We start from the raw sequence: 21,280 nt of genomic DNA on the forward strand, positions 1-21,280 counted from the left end.
GCCTTGCTCTAGACTTGTACTTCAACTTCTCCCAGTCAAAGCAGCTGTAGTCACGTACAGAGTTATTCGTGGTGAAGAATCAGAGATAGTTCAATTGTGCAGTTGGCCATACCACTGACTGCCATTGGCTGTGGCCTAATTAACTACACTTGCTTCTTTTTAACTATCATTTCTTAGCACTGCCCTTTACCTTCAGCAGTGGCTGTTACTCATTAGCCAAGGAATGCGTGTTTCTATATAAATTTTACACGTTCACACTGACTTGAGATGAAGAGCATTGGCTTCTGCTCCTGCAAACCTATGTGCTTAATGGGGAGATGTTTGGCATCTCCTAAAATTAGGTCATCCAAGGGCCTGACTGCCAGATCTTCTGAGAGATGAAGATGGGAAGTAGGTGTCTACATACTTGCATCTAGGTGTTGGTGTCAAAACTCAGGCAGCCAGTTGTGGTTTCAAGCAGCAGTTTTCTGCTTCCCTGGCTGATATTTTAAAGCAGGGTGGAACCCATGGGGCCAGAAGAGACAGCTTGGTAGGTACCAAATAACCACTACCTGTTGGTACACTGAGGTGGTGACACCAGGATGGCGCTGTGGACCTTGGCACGAACAAGAAAGGCCTAAACCTCCTGCTTTTCACAAGTACTCCAGCTGGGGTGTTTCTGGTCTCTCTGAAGATACAGCACGGCTCCGACTCAAGTTTCCAAGGGTTTCCATGCCTTGCCAAAATTTGTGCTATAGCTTGGTCTGAGGGGATCTAAAGTCTGATCATAATCCCTTTGTCAAAGCTCACTGCCCAGCTAGCAAGGTGGTATGTGCCACTCTTTTTTTGTGATGTGAATAAGCACCACAGACACAAAGAAAAGAGTTACATGAAGACCTCTACCTGCTCCTGAAATATTTTGGCAAGGGGTGCACAGTCGGTCAGTTTAATAAACCTCACGACATCAGTCACGGTCCACTCCAATGGATTACTGTCCAGGATGAGCTTCTCTTCCTCTTCTTGCTTAATTTCCTGCAAAAAAACAAAAGCTCTCATAAAGAAAACTACCTTGTGTGGAGAACCAGGACAGGGGTGCCCTCCTCAGATGAGGAAGGCTTGGCACTGAAGGTTAATTTAGGAAGAATATTGCTATTAATTGGGAGTGAAAGCCTATGGGCATACTCACTTCCTTGACTTGCGCGCATTTCTCTGCCTCACCGCAGGAGTGGGGCTGCGGTCTCCGGCTCCGCCGGGCTCTCTCTGTGGGAGGAGGTCTGTCCGACTCAGTGCTGCTCCGTAAGGTGACCGCTCGCCGGGGCCTGGCCGAAGGGACCTCGGCAGAGGAGGTATCCGTCTGGTCATCACGGAGCTCTGAGCTGGTTTCCTCGCTTCCCGTCTCGTCCTCCATCACATCTGGCTCGTCATCCTCGCTCTCCTGCACAAGGACCATCAGAGAGACAGCATCCAGGCTTAGAGATTAATATAGTAGCAAATCAAAAGGCACTGGGTCAAACTGCATGCCCGTGCCCATGGCGGTCCAGGGTAACATTTATTTTAACCGAATTATCTCATTTTCATTACAGTCCTAAGTAGATTAGCCCTCAATTTAGATTTGTTACAAAATGTAGAAGAAAAAAATACACAGTGGACAAATCCTTTTTCTGCTTCTTACAAAAGGTCAATGGCAATAACTCATCCGGCATGAAACGTTCCTCTGTTGGGCTTGCATCTCAAACCTTCTGCAGATGTGCGTGAGAAGGGGAAATGGAAATGGAAAATACTGAATGAATAAAATGAAACTCAGCTTGCTTGAGATGAAATAAAATCAGAAATAGGCTTGAATTTAAACCTTCACCTTGCCTCAAATTGTCATGGGTGTCACTGGTATTGAAAGGAAGGAAATTTTGGTGCCTTTTAAAAATATCTAGATGTACAAGTGCATATTTGCACTTGATTTCTTAGCTAACATTTCTGTAAAACCCAGGACAGACAATTTCACCCAGATTTCCCTGATTTCAGCTGAACACCTAACTGTTGAAAGTGAAGCACAAATTTCCATTTAAAGGATATTATACCAGATTCTTGTTATTTCTGTCACACAGAGCTTGCAAGCACACACGAGCTGATGGAAACTGTGTATGTTGAACTTTATATATACATAAGTGTCCCAAATGGCTTCGAAAGCTTAGCTCTAATCAAAGTGTGAGCATGCATCCAAGCCATATGCTCAGTTCTTGAGTGAAAGAGCAATTTTAGGCAAAGTTAGTTATATTGGTTGAAAGGTCAAAAAACTTGGCTAATGGTTGATTTAGGCTTAACATGAGTTTCAGTTTAAATTCCTCTGAAATGAGTATAATCTAAGGAAATGAAGCAGAACTACACCTTAGTGAGGAACAAGTCATGAAGATGCAAGCAATCAACTGAAAGCTGCCCAAAATATCACCCTCCAGCTGAAGTAGAGGGGATTTAAGTAAATCGGTTTTATTTTACATTGCACAAAGCAGCAATCACTGGCACTCAGCTGAGGAAGGGAAACCACGCATGAACTTTGTCATCACTGTCACGGCAAAACCTCCTGGGAACAGTCCATACGGAACTAAGTCTGCTCCAGATTGTATTTGGACATGAATCATTGCTGAAGCTGGGATCCCATCATACCATGGAGCATACTGGAAAGACTGAGGCCTCAAAACCCATATATTTGGGGCACACACCACTTGCGAAATAAGCAAATGCCTCATTAATAATTTGTATATTTTTGGTTCACAATATCAAACAGTAGAAGTGCTAGAAGCTTTAGCTATTTTCTAAAGCTTCTAGCACTTCTACTGTTTGATACTGTGAACCAAAAATATTACAAATGGTTAATGAAAAAATAAAAGCCCCTGAAAACATAATGGCCTGAGAGTTATTATTATTTATTATAGTATTTAGAGATCTTAGAGATGGATCACAGTCCTCTTTCACTCTGCTAGATGCTGCAAAAAGCATGTAACAGGCTCATCTGCCTGCCTACAGGCTTATAACGAAGAAATAGTAAACAAAGATATAATATTAGACAGCACGTTAGCTAGTCAGCATTACAAAGGTAGAAGCAAAAACTATTTGCTGATTCTAGAATGGACAAGGGTCAAAGTCCCCAAAGTGTGCCAATAAAATCAGTCTGATCTTAGAAGAACAGAGTAGCAAGGAGGAATTCAAAATGGAAGATGGAAGTGCTGGGGTTTGCTGAGAAGTCCCTCAAAAGGAAGATTCAGATGGGGAGATAAAAAAGCACCAGGGGGCTTTTGCTGATTTATCCCAGTGCAACACACACCTCTGCAGAGCCTGCGACATTCAAATCAACAGCTGATGACCTCCTTTTCTTCTGCACAAAGATGGATTTCCGCCTTTTTCTGCGTCTGGCTGGCTTGACGTGTCCACTTTTCATGTTGTTATTTTCCCCAATTGGTGGCTTAATTATTTTTTTCCTTTTCCCATAATAATAAGCTGGAGGAATGAAACAAAATATCCATTAAAAACTTTAACCACCAAGAGAAGGGAACTTTGGCTTGCTTCTTGCTACTGATTCAGTACTGCACTCTAGGTGTACTTTTACAAGAAATTTTAGAATACCTTGATTTGGAAAAAAAGTCCAGTATAAATATAAGATGTCATCTTGGACTAGCGCAGAATGTTACAGCTCTCATGTATACACATTTATTGGCGATGAGTGAGGAGTTCAGAATTTAACCCTACAGTATGTACTTAGGCAAAGCTTCAACAAAGCCAAGCAGTGATTTGGAAGGAGAGAGGCCAGCATGTTTCAGATTTGATCTAATGCCTTTCTGCATGAGCTACCAGTCTTAGATATACTTTCAGTTGCTTCAGTGTTTTCAGCAGAGAGTGGAGAGGGCCAGCTATCTTGAATTATGTATGTTTGTTCAATGCACGAAGGAATGGGTTTTTATTACCTTCAAATATTTCTTGGCCCAAGCTGAAATTAAGGATGTGAGAGTCCTCTGACCTTACATTAGGGGCTTGGGTCAGGTGCCTTTTGCCATGCTCAACAGCATCCTCTGGGGCTGACAGACGCTCTGCCCTTCACCAGGTAGGGTATCCTGGGACATCTAAAACAGCACTTGGCACCCAAGTCAAAGTTTGTAACTTAACTGAGCTTTTCATCAAATCAATGGAGTTTTGAGGGACAACTCATCCAGCCACATACAGCCATCAGTTTTGAGATGAGACAATCTCAGCTGGAGCTCCCCTAGCTGTACTGCTCCAGCTCTCCATTTGCTACCAGTGGGAGCTAGGAGTCTAGCTCAGGTGTAGACTTCTACAGAAAACCATAGTCGGTGATCTGAATTTCTCCCTGAGCCTATTTCTCCTTCTACTCTGGCACCAAACAAAAACTACTTAGTTTAAGTCAATCGTATTGGTTTCTTGCAACTTTTGTGGAAGGAGGACAGCACTCACTTCCACTTTCCCGACGTGTTTAAGAGCCAATAATATCAGTAGCATTGACAACAAAAAGTGTTGAACACGTGCCTAACACGCCTAACTTCAGCCTTCCTGAATAGGTAGGAACATGTTTAAATATTAAACACCCTGAGCAGAGAGAGCCCATGCTACCAAACTCCTTCTAGCACCTTGGCACTGTGTTACTGGCCTGTGCTGGTGCGTATGCCAGAAACTCTTCACCGAGTAGGACAGGGTTCATCTCACCTAATGAAAGTGTCTCAGATGTAGCAGTTTAAATCTCAGCTGGCCACTGCAGGTTCCTTTTATGTGCTCCTTATATTAACTTTACATATGAAGAAAAGTCAAGACTTCCGAAGAGTAATGACTGTCAAACAGATACATTAGGATGGAGTGAGATGGACCATTTTCTGGAGATGCCTGTTTCTCTGTACAGAATACTAAGGGGGCCTATGGTGGCCTGGTCAGGATTAAATAACGGCTCTTAGATGAGCTGACTCCAACCCAATATTAATATATTACACAACTCCTGTTCTTCATCGTTAGCTCATGCACAGTCTCCCACTGCTCTGATTCCCAGCTAGCAACAAGAAGCATTTTGGCCAATACTCACTGTACTTGGTTTTGGTATGAATGGAGCAGTTCTCTGGGCAGACTTCGGCGACCAGAACAGGACTGAACAAGTTGGGGCAGCACTCCAACTTTGCACAGACTCTTCTGCAGAAATCCGCTACCTGATCCGACGTTCGCACAATCTTAACAGTTGCCCTGTATGTCTTCCCTCTGTATCTAGAAAAGAGTACAACAAGACCCCATGTCACCAACCAAGCAATGTCCTTCGATGCTACAGACCAGACTCTCCTCTGTTGTGGAGATACCTTCCCTAATGACTTTTGGAAGAGCGTCTCTCTTGGGAAGGCAGGCAGAATATGTCTACTTGTTTTATTGGCTCCATTTCAGATGGACTTGAGGAATGAAAGACACAGTGGAACTATCTTGGAAGCTGAGGTGTGGACATGATTGGGGAGGAATGCATGTGCAGACTGGGTATATCTGTAGATACAGCAAGAGATGGAAAAAATAATCACAGTAGTCTTGGTGAGGATACTACACAGGACAGCATGTCCATACTATGAACTGATGCAAAGTTTGGGGGAGAGGGATACAGTCTCTCCTCATGTATTGATCTGCCATGAGAAGATTATATGCCTTGCAGAGCTTTTTGGTCACCACCCTGTACGTGGGCTGCACTGGAAATTGTTTCTATAAGCCCCCAGCACACCTTTGGTCTTCTCCATTGCAATCTTTCTCAAGGCAGCTCTCACATCACATTCCAGCTCACAAGAAGCCCACAGTTTTGTTGTGCCAGCTGTGGTTACTGGGATACACACACTGTGTAGAAGTATTTGAGTGAAACTGTACTGCCTGCCATACAGGGACCAGATGACTTCACTGCTATGAGATGTGGGCAATACAAAACCTGAGGAACCAATCAGGAGTCTCTTGAGTTTAATGGGGCAGCAACAGGCCTTAAAAACTGATTCCTACAGGGAATGCTTAGAGCAGAAATTTGCAATGAAAGTTTTGTCTTAAATTTGTTATCCACGTGCTACTAAAACATTTATTTCACTGTTTTATATGAAGTGTTTCTAAGCGATAAATGGCTAAGAAAGATACAGTTACATCCCTGCTGTAATACATTGTAGATGTGAACTCTGAAAAACCAATTATCCCCATAATTTATTAAACAGCAGCACCAGGCTATTGTAAACAGCGAGATAAGGTTTTTAAAACATCTTTTATGCATCCTGAGGAATGCAACACAAGAGACAATCATGAGAGTGCCTGGTGCTAAGGCATTATAAATATGCTTAGAGGAGAGAAAAGTAACACAAAGAGAGAGGGAGAGACAGTGAAAGAAAGATTATTGGATGGGAGGCAATGAAAGACAAAGATACAGTCATGAGGAAAAATGAGACAAATAATTTGCGATGCACAGTTCCCTAGCAGGGAATCAGCTGCTGATAGTCAGATATGGAAGAGGAAGAGGAGGAGAAGGTGAAACAAAGGAGATGTGGCCGGAGAGTTAATAAAATACGCAGCACGTGTCCGGACCCTATTCCCTCTCTGAAGGTTTTACCGAGTTGCACAAAGCAACTGAGAAACCACCTTTTGCTGCTCTCCATCCCAAAAGCTCTTTCTGGAAACACTGGGGTATGGGAAAAGGGTTTGAAACTGTGGCACATGAAGTGTTATAGAGGGGTACCCAAATGAAACTTGGGTCTGAGAACAACCCAGTTACAATGTCTCAGAAGACTTGATCTAAACTATCACCTCAACACAAAACTCTTCCAGAACCTAAATGAGCATTTCTGCAAGGCACCAGGCTCTGATACGCCATTTGGTGCCCGACCAGACAATCCAGACAATCCTGGATTCATTCATCCTTATGAATGAATGAATGAATGACTTAATTAGCCAATCTTCATGCACCCCAACAGACCTGGACAGATGACGTAAAATGGAAAAAGTGTTCCTTCCAGATACAGGGCACTGTTACCCCAGCCTCCCTACGAAGTAGCTGCACAGGCAGGCTTGCTAAAGGGGGTTTGGCAATACCTAATGTCAGAAGAACAAATTCCACAGGCATTTAAATGTATCTACTTATACACGTTTTCTATTTCTTTTCAATGTGTTTGAAAAGACTCTTGCCCTTATTACTTCTCCAGGAGCCATTAAGTTTAATGATGGCCTAGATCATTAGGCCAGTAAGTCTGCCTCCTGGGACAGAGGCTGCAGAGTTTCATTGTGTTGCCTTCACCTGAACCCCAACAACTTTGGTTGGACTAAAGCATCACTTCCAGAAAAGCACCAGCCTCCCCTCGAGGGTGTCCACACTGGAAGAATCTTGGCAGCGGGAGCACCTGTACCTATGCCTCATGAGCCTATGCCTCATTTTATGTCTGGATGTGTCTGGATTTAACTTACAGTTATTTGTCCTTGTTCTGACTTTCACCGCTAGGATGAAAAGACTGCATCTGGTTTTGTTTCCCTGCAAAAGCACTGTAATCAAATTGCTTCTTGATCTGCTTTCTTATAAGCTAAGAAAGCAGCCTGATGGGTATTATTCAAGGATGGCTGACTTCTTCTAACTGTGTGCTTCCTATTGTGTGTGGCTGCCCAGAAAGGACTCATTTTACTAAAGTGCCTGGTGAAACAAAAAGACGAAACCAGGAAAATCAACAAGTGACTGATTTCACAGTCTGGTTTGAATGCAATACACACAGTAATTAACAGAATGGATGGCAAAATGGAGATCAACATGACTGCAGCAATCAGTCTCAATAACCCAAGGTGTTAGTACTGGCTGTAGTAATATTTTTTACATTATTTTGGCCTTGGCAGCACCTCTTTCAACTATAAACCGGTTTCTACTAATATTTTCCATATTCCTCACACACTAAAGATTTTTAACACAAACACCACCAAATGTAATCGTGAGCTGTTCTAGGACAGCCATGTGAAAAGAGCTCCTTTGGATATAATCAAAAAACCCTTTTCCACTAGCATCACTCAAAAAATTAGCAACTACTGATATTCCTATTGATGTTTTCATACTAGGACTCCTATCTTCCCAACCACTTTTAAGCAGTAAGTAACCTGCATGTTAGGCATGGCAGCACTGGAGACTTGGAAAACAGTGGTGTCAAGGATAACACTTTCAGTTTTCCTAGAAATCACTGTTCTTTTAAAAAAGATTTTTCAGCTACCGCCAAAGAACTCTCCCTTTCCTCTCCCCTCAGATCCTAAAAAATGGAGAAACCCTTATGGCTGAAACTACTTCCAGAAAAATATACTCAGCATCTTTGCTGATCCATGAGCAACAATATTAAGCTAATAGCACTTTGCTGGCAATATCATTCTTCTGTTGAAGCTTCCTTTGGTGATAAAATAGATCAGAGGTTCATGAGAACAAAATGTCTTCTAGGAGCTCCAGCTGGGGACTGTTGTGTGATGACATGAAAAGCCTTGTGCTGAAAACACTTCGAACAGCAAGAGCATGGAGACTACCCTCATTTTCAGAAGTCTCATCATAAGGATATAGCCCACAGTTCTGACAATCCTTGAGACTATTTTGAACAACTCAGTGGCTAAAAGCCTCAATTTCCTTTTGGGGGACCAAATACCTTTATCTATTCTTTGGCAAGAATTTTCCAATTTGTCTTACTAGCTTAAAGTCTGCCAAACATGAGAAATCTCCAGGAAACACTAGCTACTCACAGCATACAACCAAAGTCTCTCTGCATTGGATCTACCAGAAGCAACTTACCAGTACGGCAGCAGAAATTGTCTAACATCCACTTCACCATGTTTGAATCAGACTCTGCCTGTATGGGCCATTCCAACTGCCAATGACAGAAAACCCTAAAGTTTTCATCAAAACCCTAATACCCTTGGAGCTATTCAGTGTATCTTGAATACCAAGGATTTTGCAAATAATCCTAGTCTAAGTAAAATCAATAAAAATGTAGTAGTTACTCTCCTCCAAAGCTGTTTAATCATCCAGTGATTTTTTGTACTCTTGAAGACAGGATTCAGAAAGGGGCCTGGAATTGTTCTGGTTGTAAGGACAAGTTTTGTTAATTCTCCTCCTGGTTATGGAAGGAAAGAGTTTAAGTTATTCCACTGGTGCTAATGACTTCTATCTCCAATATCTGGCACAGAAGGCCACCTGATCACACTAATTCACCCTTGCAGTGCCTCAAGAAGTATGTGGCAGAGCTGATGTGGAAGACTAACCAGATGATATGAGCTGTAGCTTTGTACTGACCTTTAAGGAGCACCGTTAATAACTGGCTGCCACTTGGACTTCATATCATTGATCGCAACCCTTTGGGGTTTTCTTTCCAGTCACTTGTCCAGCCAGCCTTCCACTCATCACACATACATCCAATCCACATCTCCACAGCTTTGCTATAAGGACGCTATGGGAGACTGTGTTGAATGTCTTGCTAAAATCAACATAAATAACTTCCACTGCTTTTCCCTCAACCATCAAACCAGTTATCGTATCAGGCACAACTTGCCCTTTGTAAATCCATGCTGGTTCTTGCCAGTCACTTGTTGGTCCTGCACGTTCTTGGAAATGGCTTCCACAAAGATCTGCCTATTAACCTTCCCAGGAATGTTAGGCTGATAGCCTGTAGTTACTTGGATTCTCCTTCTTGCCCTTCTTGAGAAGGGGTGTGACATTTGCCTTTTACAGACATTAGGAAACTTCCCTGATCATCATCAACTTTCAAACATGACAGAGTGGCCTCGCAATGACATTGGCCATGCCCTCAGGCAGAGTTGGCTGCATCCCATCTGGTTCCACCCACTTGTGCATATCCAGTTTGCTTATAGTGTCTCTAGCTTCTTTTCCATCTACTGTGGGTAACACTTCATTCCCTCAAGCACTTACAGGGACCTGGGAAACCTGAGAGCAACCCTTGCTAGCAAAGGCTGAGGCAAAGAAGACTTCGAACACCTCAGCATCATCTATCACAAGTGAAACACAGTCTTCTAAAGCATCCCAGTGAAAAGACTTTCTTTGAAATGCAGATTCATAAATAAGCAATAGTGTCTGTCATGGGGGGTAAATATTCCTAGAGTTCAGCTACTGGATTTGTGCAGATCTCAAAATTTCATTTAATTAAGGAGTCCAGGAATACTCATCTTTCTTATTTTAATTAATTGGGCTTCATACAAAACCCAGGAGATAACTCTCTGCACACACTGGTAGTGTTTATGTCCAAAGTCCTGCAAAAACGGGTAAGTCCAAACAGCCCCACTTACAACCCTTAGGAATGAAAGCCCTTAAAAAGCATAAAGTCCCTCAAACATTTTATGTAAAATTGGGAAGCCAAATCTAGATGTAGGCACTGAACTTAAAAACATCGAAACTGTAAGGGTTGAATGCCCAACAGCTTCGGCTGGCCCTCATGGGAATTCAGGGTATCTGGCCTGACAGTTCTAACTCATCATCACTAGTAAATCAAGTTTGACTATTTTCACAGAGAGCCAGCAGCGCTGATGGGAAGCGACTGCCATCACGCATTGCAGACACATCTCTTTGGACAATCTAAATTGTTTATCTTCTTTGCAAAGCTAGTGTAATTGATTCTGTGCTGGTCACTCACGACAGCAGAGTAAACTAAATGCAGGTTGCCCTAGGTCTGAGATAATGCCTTCCTGGCAGTGCATGATTTGGCATTTGGGCCAGTGGGAAAAACAGCCTTCTCTTCACCATCCTCCTCCCTCCCCTTTGCTCTACCCTATTGCAGCCATCGCCACAAACAAACAACAACATTGTCAAGATCCAAGGAGTTGTCAGTTTACATCAGAAGGAAGGCGGTGACACGACATGTCACATTACAGCACAGACGCTCCAGCTGGCTGTAGAGCTGTCATCATTAGCAGCAAGACACCACTGGGAGCCGGTGCGGCTGGAAGTCAGTGTAGACAGGCGTTTTCTTGTTATGGGTCTGGAGCACAAGTGACTGTCATACCTCATGTAACGTGTCATGTGCCATTTGCGCATCCATTTGCATATCTGACTTCATGAACATGTTTTGTTTTCTGCTTCTGCACAACCAAATGCAATTAAAACCCTGGTATGCGTCTTGATGAAGCAGCTCAAGCAAACTCAAGCAAAAAAGGAAAAAAGAAAGAAGTCCTAGGGTAGCCAAGAAGTCTTAGGGCGTGTCAGCCCTTTGTCACCCGCTCTTAGAAGTACTCAAACTACCTGCAGGCAAGCTGGTATGACCAGCCAGCACTGCTCTGTGAATAGAGCTCCAGCCTCAGAAGCCAGATAGCTACAGCAACAAGATGCTGTCCAGCCCCATGAGCTCTGTCTCCTCAGGAGCCAGAGGACAACGCCACACTGAATGGGAATACATTTCTATGCTTAGAAGTAAATCCAAAACATGCTGTCCCAGCTCTGAGCCTGTAATGACCCATTCTGTGGCTTGATAAAGTTGAAATATGCTGCTTGAGCTGAGACTGCTGCCTCCTGGGGTAGCCATCATACAGGAACACATACACAACCTGTGACTGGCTGACCAACACAAAATATAAAACCTCCTTGCTGGAAAGCATTGATATACGTCTATCTGGCAGTCTATGCGGATATGCCATGTATCCCAGCAGGCTGGCTGCCCTGCTAAATAGACGGGAGGAGGAAAGAGGCACAGGAATGAATAAGTAGAAGCGTCATGGGGGAAGCTAACAGACATAGAAGTGCTCATTATGGTATGATTAGCGCATCAGGCAACAGTGAGGGACGGTAAGTGGGATGCGATATGGATGAGTGACAATCTCTAGCGGCCCATGTACTCATAACCGAGTTGGTCTTCCTGGTATAAGCACACCTGGAGTCAACAAGCTGCCTGGGGTCTCAGTGGATTGGGCTGTAGACATAGCTGACTATCAAGGACAAGACATCGCTGCACTAGGTGGTCACTTAAACGTTTTCCAGGCTGTCTCCCATTAGAAATAAGGACTGCAGCAGCCTTAAGAACCAGATACTGCTACTTTTGCACAAGGCGGATCCCCACACTCAAATGAGAAATCCCAACAAAGTCCTGATTTGGATACTGCTAATAGGAAAACTCCCTGTAAGCTCAAGTCTTTGCAGGATAGGACATTAAGATGGGGCATTACAACTTGATTTCACCGCTAGTTACCTGTAGGAGTGCATTATCTGATATTTGCTACTACAAGGTGTGGGAGCCTTGAATCAATGAAAACCAGGTCATGGACGATGACTTGTTTTTAATGAAAATCCGCATGCGCAAGGATGACTTTTAGATTTCCATCCACAAAATTTCAGTTAACAAACACAAAACCATGACTTTCCACATGGGTGAAAGAAGCAAATTAAACCCAGGATTTTCTAGTAGCTTTTCATTTCTAATTGCAATCCTCCTTTAGAAAAGCAGTTTCCGAGTATGCAGAATAAAAGGTTTTCAATTCTCTCCCTCAACCAGAGCACACATGAGCCTTCTGCAATATCTGCATGGCCAAAGATCAAATACAATAGCAATCAACAGTGCCATATTTGACAGCCAATCATTTCAAATAACCACGAAAAAATTGCTTTTATTTGAAAAGGAGTAACAGAGTTCAGTACAAAGGGTGAGATTCACTGCATTTAACTTCAGTACTCAAAAAGTCAAGGTGACCAAGTTTTAGTCAATGGAGAGAGCTGTCTTCAAAGAACTATTTGTTGACATCTGTCTTGAAGTAGGATGAATTGCTCTTTGGAGGGACTCTGGAGAGAGCTTAGGTGAGACTCACCTCTTTCAGACAGACAACAGTTGTTGAAATACATCCTAAGTGTAGTGCCCATTACATAAAGGAGAAATAAATGGGTAAATTACACAGTTGGAAAGGGAAACTGTGCATTTGCTAGATACAGTTTTCTTAAGTGTTGTTTAGATGAGAATTGAAGCATATCTTCTAGAAAGGCCTCAAATCTTGATCTTAATCCCAGATCTGTTAGTATTTTGTCCTAATCACTCTCCTGCTTAAAATTCTGTCCCTGCTATTTTGTTTGCACTTTTTTTTGTGCCATTTGTTCTTGCCAGGTTTTTCTGCATTAGAGTGACAGGCTCTATATTAAAAGCAGTAATACTCCTACATTTAGAAAGCCAGGAATCGAGTTAATTCAGTAATAGCCAAGCTTATAAGAACAGTTTATCATAAAACTCAGGACTTCACTGAATAAACATGGCATTTTTCATCAAAATCTGGATGGCTGCTTGGAGAAAGACAATAGAAATGAACCGCTCAGGTGAATATTTCATTCCTTAAGTTGCTATAGAATGAGTCAAATAATTCAATGAAGCAAAATGATAATTAGAAAAGGAAAACTCTCACAATAGAAAAAAATCTTTTGTTCTCTTTCTCCATCCCCCCCACCTCCCCCCATCAGTTCCATTTTTGAAGCCTCTCAAATAAAAGAGCACACGCTGAAGGCTTACTTTGCTTTAAGTGTTTCCTCTTGGAAATTCCACTGAGGGTCTTCCACTAGCTGCAGTTCTCGTAAAACACTCCCTGGCTTGTAAGCTGCATTGATCACCATGCTGAGAACCTATTGAGAGACAAAACCGACAACACTAATGGGTTTAACAGTAGTCCTTGACCACATTAAATACGATCCCAGGTGCTGCATAGGCAGGAGCAGCTTACAGGTGCCAACTTAGGTTCAAGGCTGCACAGGGTAAGTGCTAGATGCAATGAGAAGAGGTCCCAGATTGGATCAATGTGCCAAACATATTGTAGATGACACACCAACCTCATATGGTGACTGCATTAAATGCTGTTAGCCAACCCCAAAGATCTCCTGTTAATCAGTATTTTAATTTGAGACAGACCCTCTCACCCAAAGCAGATTCCATTCCCTGCATTCATACTAATTCAGTTTAATAAAAAAACGAAAATACTTCTGATGGCTCAACCAGGTACAAAGTCATGCGTACCATTACACACTGAACACTGAAGGGGAAATTCACATACTTGAGGTCAGCAATATGCTTAAGCATCTGAGTGCTGCATGCCTTGACTGCATTAACAGAATATTAATGAAGTCTACACAAAAAGAGTTTGCAGGAGGTGTGCTTGAAACCCAGTATGGGTCCACTCTGTATAACAAAACACATGTGCCAATCCATTTAATCCAAAGTCTCTGAGAATAAAAATGATTCCTACTATTGGCTCAGGGAATCCAAGCTTTAATAGTCTACACTTGGCCTAAGGAGATAAATACAAGAAAACCAAATCTCTTAACAGCACCAGACCATGTGTTTGAACACTCTGCATTGTATGTACATGAATGACCCCATAGAGAGTCTGGACTGGTTTTGATATAATTTAGCTATTTACCTAACGCCTGGTCTTAATTCTTTGGGGGCCTGCAAATGATTTCAGTACGATGAGCTTTAAGTTTCCACAGCACCCACGAACATGGTTCATCAGAAATGAAAAACTGACTAGGTCATATTGCAAAAAGCAATGTGTTTATCTTTTGGGGTTTTTTTCCTGTTTTATTAATCGAGCAACTTGAGGACTTTCTAGCATTTTGAAAACCTCGCAGGATGAATTATTTTCAGGCAAGGGCTTCACTTGATGCTGCACAGTACCATGCAAAATGGTAGTGGTTTGAGTTGCCTGGCTAGGTTATTTACTAGAAGCAAAATCTGATTTATCATCAGGCCCTTGGAAACATTACTCGAGCCGCTCTTCAAAAAAGTGCAATTAGAGACACCTAAAGCAACGCCTAATAAGAGCACCAATGTCTTACGCAGCTCTGATCACCTGTACATCTCATGTACTCTATGGGGAAGGGCAGGAACACGCTCCCTATCTCACACAAGGGGAAACTACAACAGAGATTTACCCACAGCTCTGCAGCTGGTTCCCATCTCATCACACAACCCACTATACTAGTTACAAAGCTATACTGATTCCCAAGCAAACCAAAGAAAGCTTCTGAGTGAGTCCATCCAGTTGCTCATCCACATCTTTTCTTGCCTGCTACTCATCACACAAACGGATGGGGCACTGGTCTCTGACACAAAGACACTGAGGTACGATGCAGGGAAGCCAAAGGTGGGTTTTCAAAAAACATCAAGTGCCAGGGTAGCTCCCCATACTCATTCACAACTCATCAGAAGTGTTCCCCTCCTGATCAGCACATCCAGGGAGTTATTCAACACCTACACAGGAGCTTGTTGGGAAAGCTCTCCTTCAGCACACTTGGACACACGCCCTGCTTGCCAGTGGGAAAGCTGGGAGCAGACAGCAAGCATCTCTTGCTGACCGGTTCCCACAAACAGTGCTGCCCTGCTTCTTTATCAGGATGATAGTGTTTGTATGAGTCGTCAGAACAGTTACAAAATGAGCAAGACAAGAAAATCTGACCCTACAAACAACGGTGTGGCCCTGCCTGGGCACTATCCCAGACACCTAATCAAATCCAGCCCTGCAAAGACACCCACAATACCCGGACTTCTCTCAAAGCTGGTGTGTCATCAGCAAGACTCTGTAAACTTCTAAATTCAGTTTAAAGTGTTTTGTAAGAACAATGATTTCCCTTTAAGGGAATAAAAAAAATTTTTTTTTAAAAAGCTTTGGCTTTTACTCTTCTTGTGTCTCAAATAAGTCCCTGAGTTTGGCATTATACCCTACAGCAGGAGCCCACCACCACGTTGTCAGTGTTATCTTCTAACATTATCGCTTCATATTATACACTATATTAAACACTAAGGAGAAAAAAGAACACTTTGTTTCTTGTGGTAAAATTAACTGTGATTAAAGCAAAACCAGTGAAGAAACCTAGACCAGTTTCCAACTTTCTCTAGAGATAGAAAGTCACTTCACCCATAACAGACTGGTCAAGTTTTGATCTGCTTCACTGAATTCCCTTAAACTGGAGTGTGACCAGTCTGAGATTTTGGTAGTTTATTTTCAGCCCAAGAGCAGAAGGGCCCTTTTCTGAGCATGTCTAGACATGCCTGATGCCACTGGGCAGTTCAGCACCTTTCTTCCTGTCATAGCTTTTTGGTATCCACACATTCCCCATCTCTTCACCCCTCTTCATTAATGGTCCCAACCCTGGATGAAGCTTTCTCAGGAGGACTCAGTGACGAGATACAGTTCAATATACCATTACATCTCTTCTGCTGTTCAAGATCAGCATCCTTGTGAGGAGCAACTGAATTTCCCTCCTCTATCTGAGATGTGAGCCCACATCTCCCACCTAACAGGACAGACCCTAACGCCCAGGCTAGCCTCAGGCAGGACAATAAAAAGTTGGTTTATTTTTCTTGGAATAATTATGTGTCTGTGGAACAGAGAGAGAAAGGAAAAAAAAGAGTTCTTTAGGATCTTTTCATTACATGATCAAGCATCTAAAAGTGCACTTTTGTCATAGTCAAGGTTGTAGCACTTAAGTGTTGTCATGCTTATGACAGTCCATGACATTTCAAAAATACAGATGGCCAGATCCTAAGTTGGAGGAACCATTACAGATGAGCTGAAGTCCACAGAGCAGTCTTGAAGAGGATGAACCCTCTTGCAGAAATGCAGTTTCTATCTTTCCAGACTATAGAAGGTTTCTGCAATTCCAACACCATATCTGATCACTAATGATAATGCTATCAGCCTGGCTCAATCATACACCTAAGGCTCAGTACAAGCTACTTAATTTTCTGAGCACCATGACTTAATTATGCAAATGTCTCCTAAGAAGTCACGCTGTGCTCCAAAAGATTCAGGCTGCAGGGTACAACAGTGTTCCTTCACAAAAGCTGGCTGATTTCTTGTGTTTGCATCAGCTGGACGGTCACATTACCTTTAAGTCCATTTTCTTTTTAAACAGAGAAAGAGTAAAGTGTCTTAAAAATAGTAAAAGCAGTAAGCAATGAGGCTAATTAATCTTTACAGCATATTTCCCTAAGATATGGTGGGTTATAGATCATCTGAAGTCTTAAAAAGACTTCTCATTTTGTTTTACAATGTTGCCGTGGTGAGCTGTTGGCATAGATGGAAGAACTGTGCAGAAGTATCTTTTAGATATTCTGACCCAAGAACTAAATATAAAGCTGGCAATGTGTTTATTTTAATTTAAAGTTAGCATTTATTACATATCTTAGCTACTACAGAGTCACTATTTTTCAGCCCAGATGCAGTTGTTGGATGGCAATAGCTGATGTCTCCCCTGTATTTGGCTCCAAGTTTCAACTTCTTTTCCAAACAAGTATCTCAGGAATGAGGTAAGCTTTGCAGCTGATGTTAAACAACAGGCATTACCACCTCACTTGCCTCTTGGGGTGAAAGAAACCACAATAAACCACTGGTCTCAGCAGACACTTGTGCTTGCACCAGGAATAATGAACAGCCAGGCTTTAAAAACAAGTTTGGCACTAGACAGCACAAGAATTACTTGTCACTCACCTAAGGCTTTCCATGGATGCAAGGATACACGCATACAAACACATACAGAATTAAAATCAGTTATTTTTGACCATGCTACCAAGTAAGTTGCAATTGCTCTCAAGATTTTGCTGGGAAATCTTGCTCGAGGGCTGCCATTCTGGAAGGCACCTTAGCAGTTTCCTCCCTGCAGAGCTCACAACCTCTGAATCCAACACTAGGACAAAGCAACTGGGTGGAAATCAGGGGGATGCAGTAACAATGCAGAACTTGGCAGAAATGCCTGTTCTGCTGGAAAAAAGGTGCTGCACAAAAGCAAATTGCGGCTTCTCTCCTGACACCTCAGGTGAGAACAGCCCAGGCTGCTCAGATGGAAGGAGATGCTCCTGCTCCACACTAGAAGGCTATCTCCTAACCTTGTTTAATCCAGAGCCAAGCAGTACTGACCCACAGCTATCTCACTGTCAGCATGCAGGCTGGTAGCACCTGATTTTTTGGAGCTGGATCCCAGATGATGCTTCACTGCAACAGTGATGGAGGTAAGGAAGGACAAGACCTGGGGGGAAAAGAGGGCTGAGGAGCATCATGAACTACAGTTGTGCTGCGTTTTCGGTTACACCCCTCATGATTGAGTGTGGAGGAAGGTAGAGGATGGGGAGCTACTCCCTTGGCATCCAGCCAAGACCAAGATCTCCCATCAGCTGGTGCTAGTGGGGAGAGGACATCTTGCTTTCTTCTTGCTTCAGAGGTAATCCAGGCCAGCGAATGGGGTAGGAGTTGGTTGTTCAGCTGGTTTTAGTCTGGGGGTTCCATCAGTGCCAAACACAGCAGCATCTCTGTCATGGAGACTGCTGCCCACTGTGAACTGGCTGGCGACCGGCACAGATTTTTAACTAGAGCATCTCTAAAGGCAGTGAGTTATGGCTGGAGACCAGGGTGATTTAAAAAGCTCTCGCCAGACTGCTACTGACTCAGTTTTTCCTTCGTAGCTGTTGTTTTGAGTTGTCTTTCCCACCCTCCCCTGTGTGTTGCCAAAGTAAAGCCCATGTATAATTTATCTATTCCAGACAAGTTATGCTGATGCATAATTTACAATGGCCTGCAATTTTCCTATATAGTGAGAGAGAGAGATAATTATAATGCATTTGCATTCTCAGGGCCACTTCATCAGCGGGTGTAAAGCGAGACAAAGGCATCAAGCTCAGCACCGAGACTGGGTTCGGAGGGATGGGGACCCTTCTGAGCTCTTCAGCCACAAGGCTTTGCACAGGTGTGGTCTTGGGCTGGAGGAGATATCTCCTGCACTGTTCTCACCACTCAGCTCTGCAGTCCTTTTGGGTGCTCTGGCAGCTGCTACAATCTTCATCTCGATGCAGGGATGTCATCTTTGCCACCTCTTGCCTCCTCCACGTGCTGGGTACCCCCATCTTCCCCCCTGCCCATGGTTCTCTGAGCTGGTGACACCTCTCTTGTCTTGGCAGCAGGTGATAGGAACCAGGTGTATCTCCCCTACAGCAACACCGTGAATGTCTTCTCTTCACCCTTTCCAGAATTTGGACCTGCTCTCCGTGGCCAGAATGAACTTGAATTTACCTGCAAAATAACACTGACCAATGCTGAGCCATCACCATTGATCTGCTCTTTGGGAAGTCATTCATGTCTCCAAAAGCAAGACACCCATGTCTCACTGACACTGCTATTTGCTCCTTCAGCAAGCAATTCTGTAAGGAGGCAGAGCAAGAGAAAATAGCCTTTCTGTAGGAAACTCAGGTTGGTTTCCACAGTTGGTAATTGGTCCCATTCTTGAGGAATTTGGAGAAGCTGCTGTTAGTCTATGCAGCAAAGCCCTAAGACACTAGGGGAGGCCCGGCAGAAGCTTTGCACTGCTTATGTTTTCAAAATCCAAATTCCAGGAGGAAAGGAGGAAGAAACATTAAGTATTGACTGTGCATGCCTCATGTTTCCCCTATGTTGCTTTTTCACTGCCTGCTTCTCAAGTAGCAGCAGATTGCTAACGCTCTCCATCAGCAAGCCGCTATGGACTTGCTTTCAAATTTGGCAGCTGTCAACTTTTGCTCTGCAACTACTTTATCCTGCTTTCTGCTGAGGGCTATTTTTGACTTGCTGCTTTGATACTAAAGTGTCCTGCCTGCACAGCTCAGCTTTCAACCACCTGAGTTTTCAACCAGCAGCGCTGTTGTGTATCAAGCAGTACACATAGCTGATGAGGAAGTGAGTGGGGACACAGGAGCCACTCTACAGTACAGTACAGACATGTTTTCAAAAGTGGTGGGTGATTTGGGAGGAATCTCACCTTTCAGGTGTTTCTGTTAAGGGCTGGGATTCATCTCATTTCAGACAACTGCAAACATCCTGAGCTGGGCACTGAGACTCTTGCAAATACATCAGATAAATGGAAACCTAGAAGTTTCCATGCTTTTCCACCAAGGGCAGAGAGACCTCAGATATGACCCCGCATCCACATCAAGTGGGGTTCATATAGGTACAGATCAGAAAGCTGGAAGATCTGGACTTCTAGAAGACCCAGGTCAAACTGAAATGGTGTCCAAGGCACCAATGGTACCCCTACTTATCCAACAGTACCATGTTGCTGTCCTCTCCCACTGGTAGTCGTCTTGCTTCTCAGCTGTATATGGACTGTAACGTGTGGAAAATATTTATGCACTGTTTTCAGGCAAGCTAGCTTTTCTCTGAGGTCAACAGCAAGAGCTCAACACTCTGGATTTGGCCCAAAGCAAGCACTGATTTGGTCAGAACAAAGTGAACAGATGGTGGTGCTCTGCCATCCCTGCTTCACGGGATTAACCCATCCACATTCTGCAAGGGCTGGGTACACCACAGCTTCCACTCAGCGCATCGCACTCACCCCTGCTTGGCCTTCTGTCCTGTTCGCTTTGGATCCTGACGATTTGGGCCTCGTTGGATCATGGTCACACATACAAAAGTGTCACCCACACTGAATCTGCTGGCCCAACACCATCGTGGATACTGAGAAACAGGTAGATGGCAACAACCACAGATGTCCTCTTTGGGTACAGCTCTGGTCAGAACATGAGTTCTCTTGCACACAGTTAGATGAAACTTGCTCCCAACCAACAGAACTCCCCATGTTTCAAAAATGTCACCTCTCCCATCAAAACCCGCAATGCATATACCTACCCTCTCTTCCCAGCTTGCAGTTTTGACTTATGGAAACCACTACAGAGCTCCAGGACAATTTTAGGTGCTTTCTTTTCAAATTCTGGGCCTGGCAACCCATGACCCACGCTTTCCCCTGAAATCCCCAAAAAAGATAGCTGAGCCGTACCTCTTTGAGGACCAGCACACACTTGCCAGGCCCGACAGACTGAGGTAGCTCTGCTATTCTGCCTTTGTTTAAATATGGACCTGAGAAGCAGCGATGGTTGATGTAGAGCTGGGGGCAGCAGTATCTCCCATTGATGGTGCCTGCAAGGAGAAAGTAGCATTGATGTGCATGTAGCACTTTTGTACAATAAATCAAGGGCCCTTCTTCTTCCTCCCAGATGTGGGAAGGAGGGGAGAAGAGTAAATGAGGCACAAAGAAATCTTCTCTGGGATAGGAGGTGGAGAAGCCTCTGCTACTCAAATCCATCCGACATGGGAAAAGCAATTGCTTTTAATAGCAACTGACTGGCTGCACACCCTACCAAAAGGAGAATCGGGAAAGGATTTCATTCATAACATGACCCGAGGCTCTTTCATGACTCACATTGCAGATGGACATGAATGACTCAGTTGCAACTTGCCAGAAAGGGAACATATTAGCTGCCTCTCACAGATACGGAATCGGCTCAGGGAGAAAATTCACGTGGAGGGCTCC

The 21,280-nt window shown here is 43.5% G+C and overlaps 1 protein-coding gene across 1 annotated transcript in view; it reads right to left on the minus strand.

Annotated features, from left to right (window-relative positions):
- Positions 1-21,280, minus strand: part of SFMBT2 (Scm like with four mbt domains 2) — a 102,857-nt gene that overhangs the window by 1,343 nt on the left and 80,234 nt on the right. The window contains exons 14-19 of the mRNA XM_075720882.1: positions 20,747-20,886; positions 13,467-13,576; positions 5,054-5,229; positions 3,296-3,468; positions 1,166-1,414; positions 883-1,011 (exon numbers count right to left, since the gene is read on the minus strand). Coding sequence (XP_075576997.1) covers positions 883-1,011; positions 1,166-1,414; positions 3,296-3,468; positions 5,054-5,229; positions 13,467-13,576; positions 20,747-20,886 — 977 coding nt within the window. The remainder of the gene's footprint in view (positions 1-882; positions 1,012-1,165; positions 1,415-3,295; positions 3,469-5,053; positions 5,230-13,466; positions 13,577-20,746; positions 20,887-21,280) is intronic.

Source organism: Pelecanus crispus, chromosome 1 (assembly GCF_030463565.1).
Source record: "Pelecanus crispus isolate bPelCri1 chromosome 1, bPelCri1.pri, whole genome shotgun sequence".
In the NCBI taxonomy this organism is placed as follows: domain Eukaryota; kingdom Metazoa; phylum Chordata; class Aves; order Pelecaniformes; family Pelecanidae; genus Pelecanus; species Pelecanus crispus.